Source organism: Salvelinus sp. IW2-2015, linkage group LG14, assembly GCF_002910315.2.
Source record: "Salvelinus sp. IW2-2015 linkage group LG14, ASM291031v2, whole genome shotgun sequence".
NCBI classification, from domain to species: domain Eukaryota; kingdom Metazoa; phylum Chordata; class Actinopteri; order Salmoniformes; family Salmonidae; genus Salvelinus; species Salvelinus sp. IW2-2015.
Genome location: NC_036854.1, coordinates 29083836 through 29092021, shown reverse-complemented (window position 1 = coordinate 29092021; position 8186 = coordinate 29083836). Strand labels below are relative to the sequence as shown.

Below are 8186 nucleotides of genomic sequence, written 5' to 3'. Positions count from 1 at the left end.
GTAAATGGACGACATTTTAATAAGCGTCTGAGCCAGAATTTTTATCAATTGCAAATTAGTCAAGGGATGTTCATACTTCAAATAAACATTTAGTTGGTTGCCTCATTGCAAAAGGGAATAACTAGTACAAAACTGCACCGCATAACTTAAGAAATTACATTTGGATAAGGGAAAAAACTAGAACTCAAATCATTGTCAGATCTCGTTCAACCATCATAGCTCACTAGTACAGTGCAGAACAGACCGTGAGTATGGATGGTTTTGCTAGTATTGTGGGCATGACCCAAGACCGCTACATACTGTAGGAAATTCCATTTCTATTTAGCCTATTCGACATGATTTACGTATTCTGCACACACTACCCATCACTTGGTCAATATACCTGATGTAGAGCTAACACAGTGTAGCCTATCAATACAGTATTAAGGAAGTTGCCTTGCACATTTCAAGGGCATGAAAAATACATAACTTCAAAAACAAACTCCAGTGATCAAAATATTTGTACAACAGAAAGATACTCCCAAAGAAATGTCAACTAAATAACATGCAGTACTGTATGTCATAGCAATTAATATCAGAATGTAATAAGTACAGAATAAAATGCAATTTAACTCTAAAACCTCTAACACTGGCAGTCCATTGTTCTTAGTAAACACTTGTTCGGGACTTATACAAGATTAAACGTTTCTCTGAATTGTCTAATGCAAGAGTGCTGTGCAAATTGGATTAAATTAAAAATGATTTGCATGATGCATTGTAAAAAAATATCTAAAACAGGACATGGAATACTAATTTTCAAGAAGGGAATTCAGGCATACGAATGACTACAGTACATATAGCGTACCCACTTAGAGATCCATACTTCGTGCACGTCAGGCCGGAAGCAGTTCTGAAGACAAACAGCATTCGTTTTCTCCAAGTTTTCAAGAACACAGTCCGTATAATTAGTTCCATCCCTCTCTTGCTTAGTTGTAGCAGCATGCAGTACTCCCCCCATCCAGAGGGATGGGCAGTCAGCGTCTGGTATGTAACTAGTCGTGGGGTATCAACATCAGCCCTCCAACTGCCATTGCTGGGACTGAGAGCCGTTGCAGATTGCCGTGGCAACATATCCCTTGGGGCTGATTGGGTCGACCACGGCCAGGCATTGGCCCACTGAGACTTGATACAGCCGGTTGCTTTTCTGGAGAGGGTTGGAGGAAGACAGGGCAATATGTTACATACAGAATTGGGGTAGAGGAGGAAGACAGGGCCATATGTTGCATACCCTGCCTTCAGAAAGTACACTATATATACAAAAGTTAGTGGATTCGGCTATTTCAGCCACATCCGTAGCTGACAGGTATATAAAAATCGCTCACACAGCCATGCAATCTCCATTGATAAACAGAATGGCCCATACTGAAGAGCTCAGTGATATTCAACGTGGGACCGTCATACTGTAGGTTGCCACCTTTCCAACAAGTCAATTCGTCAAATGTCTGCCTTGCTTGAGCTACCCTGGTCAACTGTAAGTGCTGTTATTGTGAAGTGGAAACCTCTAGGAGKAACAACTGCTCAGCTGCGAAGTAGTAGGCCACACAAGCTCACAGAACAGTAAAAATTGTCTGTCCTCGGTTGCAACACTCACTATATCGAGTTCCAAACTGCCTCTGGAAGCAACGTCAGCACAAGAACTGTTCGTCGGGAGCTTCATGAAATGGGTTCTCATGGCCGAGCAGCCGCACACAAGCCTAAGATCACCATGCGCAATGCCAAGCGTCGGCTGGAGTGGTGAATCACGCTTCACCATCTGGCAGTCCGACGGACTAATCTGGGTTTGGCGGATGCCAGGAGAACGCTACCTGCCCGAATGCAGTGCCAACTGTAAAGTTTCGTGGAGGAGGAATAATGGTCTGGGGCTGTTTTTCATGGTTCGGGCAAGGCCCCTTAGTTCCAGTGAAGGGAAATCTTAATGCTACAGCATATACTGACATTCAAGACGATTCTGTGCTTCCTATTTTGTGGCAACAGTTTGGGGAAGGCCCTTTCCTGTTTCAGTATGACAATGCCCCAGTGCACAAAGCGAGGTCCATACAGAACTGGTTTGTCAAGGTCAGTGTGGAAGAACTTGACTGGCCTTCACAGAGCCCTATCCTCAACCCCATTAAACAGCTTTGGGATGAATTGGAACGCCGACTGCGAGCCAGGCCTAATCGCCCAACATCAGTGCCCGACCTCACTAATGCTCTTGTGGTTGAAAGGAAGCAAGTCCCCAACATCTAGTGGAACACCTTCCCAGAAGAGTGGAGGCTGTAATCACAGCAAAGTGGGGGACTAACGCCATATTAATGCCCATGATTTTGAAATGAGCAGGTGTCCACATACTTTTGGTCATGTAGTGTAGTCACACCCACTTTTTTTTCTCCTCCACATTTTGTGTTAAGGTGGGATTAAAATAGATTTGTCATTTTTTTTGTCAACGATCTACAGAAAATACTCTGCCAAAGCGGAGGAAAAATTTGATCATTAGTTAAAATTATATATATCATTTAAACTATCTTGATTACATAAGTAGTCAACCCAGAGTCAATACAAGTTAGAATCACCTTTGGCAGCAATTACAGCTGAGTCTTTTTGGGTAAGTCTAAACGCTTTGCAGATTTTTCTTTTTTTTTCAAGCTCTGTCAAATTGGTTGTTTATCATTGCTAGACAGCCATTTTAAAGCAGATTTAAGTCAAAACTGTAACTAGGCCACTCAGGAACATTCAATGCCATCTTGGTAAACTCCAGTGTATAGGCCTTGTGTTTTAGGTTACTGTCCTGCTGAAAGGTGAATTTGTCTCTCAGTGTCTGTTGGAAAGCAGACTGAACCAGTTTTTACTCTAGGACTTTGCCTGTGCTCTATTCAATTTATTTTTATCCTAAAAAACTCCCAGTCCTTGGCAATGACAAGCATACTCATAACATGATGCAGCCACCACCATCCTTGAAAATATGAATACTGGTACTCAGTGATATGTTGTTGGATTTGCATTCAGGACATATAGTTAATTAATAACTTCATCACGCTCAAAGGGATATTCAATGTCTGCTTTTTTTTTTCATCTACCAATAGGTGCCCTTCCTTGCGACGCATTCAAAACTTTTGTGGTTGAATCTGTGTTTGAAATTCACTGCTCAAATGAGGGACCTTACAGATAATTGTATGTGTGTGGTACAGAGATGAGGTAGTCATTCAAAAATCACATTGAACACTTATTGCACTCAGTGAGTCCATTTAACTTACTGTATGTGACTTTACTCCTTCACTTATTAAGGGTTGACTACATTTCAGCTTTTCATTCATTTGTAAAAACATAATTCCACTTAGACATTATGGGGTATTGTGTGTAGGCCAGTGACAAAAAAAGAATAATCTAAATTTAATCAATTTAAAATTTAGCCTTTAATGACAAAATGTCAAAGGTCAAGGGGTGTGAATACTTTCTGAAGGCACTGTACAGAATGGAGGGAGAGGATAGAGACTTTACGTACATTATCTACTGCACCTAATAAAGGAGCCCACTGGCGGTGGTTGAATAGAAGTGATTCCATCTCGTCATCACCATCATGATGCCCCGTGGTACCAGCGGTATGCACAAGTTAAATGCCACAGTAATACTGAACTGTATTAGTCATATCAGTACTGGTCTGATGATGGTAGCAGTCATTGCAACAGTTGCTATAGCCCTATTTGCTTCTATAGATGGGTTAGCTGACAACGTCAGGAAAACGATGCGCGCGCTTCAATGGGACAGAGGTCTGTTGTTGTGATTTGGAATGGCCAGATAGCTAGCGACAATGACAAGAAGCTGCCATGTCATAGGCGGCTCATTTCAGCTAGTTTTATCTTGTTCTTGATACCGTCTTGTTTTGACTATGCTAATATGGCTAACCAACAACTGTAACAATGTATTTGAGAGCCAACAAGTGCTCATTGTGCAAATGTATTTATGTTTTCAATAAGCAATATATAGTTTACATGTTGTCAACAATCCAAGCCACAGTAGGTGCGCATGTGTCAGTTGTGTTGCTAAACAACCAACCCGTCTTTTATATACAGATATGGGGCTGATTTGTGGATTCGGCAACAGTGTGGGGGCTCTAGCTAACTCACCCCCAGGGTCCACTGCTGGGAGCCCCCTGAGCCGTGACACTTCATGAGGCGGGGTGGGTCAGACGAGCGGATCTCCGACATGTCCAGACACAGCAGGCCGGCTAGGATCAACTCGTGCTCCTCATCATAGGCCCACTCCTGGGGAGGAGGAAGAGGGAGGTAGGTTAGTGAGGGAGAGAGAGAAAGAAAGGCAGAAGAAGTATATACTGTATAAGGAAACCATGTCACAGACCCGAGTGAGGAATGGATTTAAAAATGTATTTTCCATATCCAATATATAATATATATATGTATGGAATAAACCAGAATTTAAACTTTACCTACTCCCAATACTTATGACAAAAACGTTTCACGCCTCATTTGTCAGTAGACGACTTTACAAACAACCGTTCACAACGGAAGTTGTTGACCTCATCGTGTACCCAAGAACTGCTGCAGTAAGACAGAAGTTCAGATGGAAAGAGAATGAACCGCATGAGGAAAAGAGAGAGTGGGAGAACACATGTGGCACAGTGCAGAACTGCAGTAGCTTCAGCTGAACTCATACCCCACACAGACAAAGTGACTCACTCTGCACCATTTTTACACACAGGAAAGTGGAAGAGCTTGTCTAATGGAAGTGTGTTTTTTTTAGTTGAGGCTTGAAAAGATAGAAGCTCTTCCAGTGGATGTGACCCTGAAAGAGCCTGGAGTGAGGGTGTACTGGTACAGTTCATGTATTTCCAGGTTGAGATACTGCACTTTCCCCGTCTAGCCAGGGTACCCTCCTACAAAACAGTCATTGTGGCCATAAACAATGGTTGAAATAAGGTAATGAAAGCAAAGAAAGATAAGGAGATAGGAGGTTGAAATAGAACTCATTTCAGATTCTAGCACTAACCCTTATAACCATTGTCCATGTCGCGGAACTAACAGAAGCGTCAAAAAGAGGTCAGAATCGTGTAAAGGTTCTGTTATCACTGTAGGTCAATCATAGGCTGGCAACATGAATAATGACTGCCAGTGACGCATAGTAGACCATATGATGGAGACAAGGCAGAGTCACACACAACCTATTTCTCTATCGCTAGGACGTTTCCCCAACCCAGATGGAGAATCTCCATGGAACTTTGTTTTAAGTACAGGAATAGGCTTAATCTGGATCGGGGGAACTAGTTTTGAGACGCCGCACCCACCTATGGAACACTTCCGCACCTGGGGTGAAAAGTGATGGCGCTAGAGCGGTGTTTGTCAGACATTGAGACATACCAAAAATTGGACTTCTAACAAAATCGTCTGTAGAGTCCAAACGGTTTGGCATACAAACCCCTCTATGGAAAGATGAGACTACAATCAAATCAAATTGTATTTCTCACATGCGTCGAATACAACCAACAATGCAGTTAAGAAAAGTATTAACTAAAATAAACAAATAAAAAATAAAGATAATAGAAAAAATAACAGTAGCGAGGCTATATACAGGGGGTACCGGTACAGAGTCAATTTGGAGGCTATATACAGGGGGTACCGGTACAGAGTCAATGTGGAGGCTATATACAGGGGGTACCGGTAACAGAGTCAATGTGGAGGCTATATACAGGGGTACCCGTACAGAGCAATGTGGAGGCTATATACAGGGGGGTACCGGTACAGAGTCAATGTGGAGGCTATATACAGGGGTACCGGTACAGAGTCAATGTGGAGGCTATTACAGGGGTACCGGTACAGAGTCAATGTGGAGGCTATATACAGGGGGTACCGGTACAGAGTCAATGTGAGGCTATATACAGGGGTACCGGTACAGAGTCATGTGGAGGCTATGTACAGGGGGTACCGTACAGAGTCAATGTGGAGGCTATATACAGGGGGTACCGGTACAGTCAATGTGGAGGCTATATACAGGGGGTACAGTACAGAGTCAATGTGGAGGCTATATACAGGGGGTACCGGTACAGTCAATGTGTAGGCTATATACAGGGGTACCAGTACAGAGTCAATGTGGAGGCTATATACAGGGGGTACCGGTACAGAGTCAATGTGGAGGGGGTACAAATTAATATTTGTGTCATTCTCAAAACTTTTGGCCACAACTGCACAGTTGAAGTCGGAAGTTTACATACACCTTAGCCAAATACATTTAAACTCAGTTTTTCACAATTCCTGACATTTAACCTAGTAAAAAGTCCCTGTCTTAGGTCAGTTAGGATCACCACTTGATTTTAAGAATGTGAAATTGTAGTGATTTATTTCAGCTTTTATTTCTTTCATCACATTCCCAGTGGGTCAGAAGTTTACATACACTCAATTCGTATAGGTAGCATTGCCTTTAAATTGTTTAACTTGGGTCATACGTTTTTGGGCAGCCTTCCACAAGCTTCCCACAATAAATTGGGTGAATTTTGCCCATTCCTCCTGACAAAGCTGGTGTAACTGAGTCAGGTTTGTAGGCCTCCTTGCTCGCACACGCCTTTTCAGTTCTGCCCACAAATTTTCTATAGGATTAAGGTCAGGGCTTTGTGATGGCGCACTCCCAATAACCTTGACTCTGTTGTCCTTAAGCCATTTTGCCACAACTTTGGAAGTATGCTTGGGGTCATTGTCCATTTGGAAGACCCACGCTTTAACTTTCTGACTGATGTCTTGAGATGTTGCTTCAATATATCCACATAATTTTCCTCCCTCATGATGCCATCTATTTTGTGAAGTGCACCAGTCCCTCCTTCAGCAAAGCACCCCCACAACATGATGCTGCCACCCCCGTGCTTCACGGTTGGGATGGTGTTTTTCGGCTTGCAAGCCTCCCCCTTTTTCCTCCAAACATAACAATGGTAATTATGGCCAAACAGTTCTATTTTTCAGACCAGAGGACATTTCTCCAAAAAGTAGGATCTRTGTCCCCATGTGCAGTTGCAAACCGTTGTCTGGCTTTTTTATGACGGTTTTGGACTAGTGTCTTCTTCCTTGCTGAGCGGCCTTTCAGGTTATGTCGATATAGGACTCGTTTTACTGTGGATATAGATACTTTTGTACCTGTTTCATCTAGCATCTTCACAAGGTTCTTTGCTGTTGTTCTGGGATTGATTTGCACTTTTCGCACCAAAGTACATTAATCTCTAGGACACAGAACGCGTCTCCTTCCTGAGCGGTATGATGGCTGTGTGGTCCCATGGTGTTTATACTTGAGTACTATTGTTTGTACAAATGATCGTGGTACCTTCAGTCGTTTGGAAATTGCTCCCAAGGATGAACCAGACTTGTGGACGTCTACAATTTTATTTCTGAGGTCTTGGCGGATTTCTTTTGATTTCCCCATGATGTCAAGCAGAGGCACAGAGTTTGAAGGTAGGCCTTGAAATACATCCACAGGTACACCTCCAATTGACTCAAATGATGTCATCTAATGACTCAATTGACTCAAATGATGTCATCTAACAATGTTAGATGGCCTAACCAACTTGCCAAAACTATAGTTTGTTAACAAGTTATTTGTGGAGTGGTTGAAAAACTCGTTTTAATGACTCCAACCTAAGTGTATGTAAACTTCTGACTTAAACTGTATCTCTCAGATATAAGACAGACACTTCAGAACAAACTTCCTTTTAGAATTTTTTTGTTGTTCCATGTAGTGAATCTGTTATTCAATGCATTTGTATGGGCTAATAGCAAGCAGTAAGGACAATTAATATATTTTGGGGATACTTCAAGGGGTCTTAAAATTCTAAATCAAATAGCAAAATAATCCTTGGTATGATCTCCTTAAAACAATTCCATATATCTTAGTTGTACCCCCCTCCCGCGGCTTAGATTCTTATGGGTTAAAGTGTTGATAAGCAGAGAGACCAGTAGAGGATATTTCACAGTATTGTGCCGACCCAAACCATGCTCTTTTCAGTTAATATCGTAGAGTGTAGGGTCAGACTGATTTCTTTCCACACCTGTTATCAGGGCAGGTCAGCTTGCTTTTAGAATGCTGAGTTGTGCTTGAAAGTGCAATGTGAAAAGACAATATCCTAGCACAGTATGGTTTGGCCCTACAGATTATATAAATGATATAGATGTCCAAGGCAG

The 8186-nt window shown here is 42.3% G+C and overlaps 1 protein-coding gene across 2 annotated transcripts in view; it reads right to left on the bottom strand.

Annotated features, from left to right (window-relative positions):
- Positions 1–26: 26 nt before the first annotated feature.
- Positions 27–8186, bottom strand: part of LOC111972798 (polypeptide N-acetylgalactosaminyltransferase 11) — a 45345-nt gene continuing 37185 nt past the window's right edge. For both annotated transcript variants that reach the window (XM_023999876.2, XM_023999877.2), the window contains exons 11-12: positions 4140–4277; positions 27–1183 (exon numbers count right to left, since the gene is read on the bottom strand). In XM_023999876.2, coding sequence (XP_023855644.1) covers positions 1052–1183; positions 4140–4277 — 270 coding nt within the window. In that variant the 3' untranslated portion in view covers positions 27–1051. The remainder of the gene's footprint in view (positions 1184–4139; positions 4278–8186) is intronic.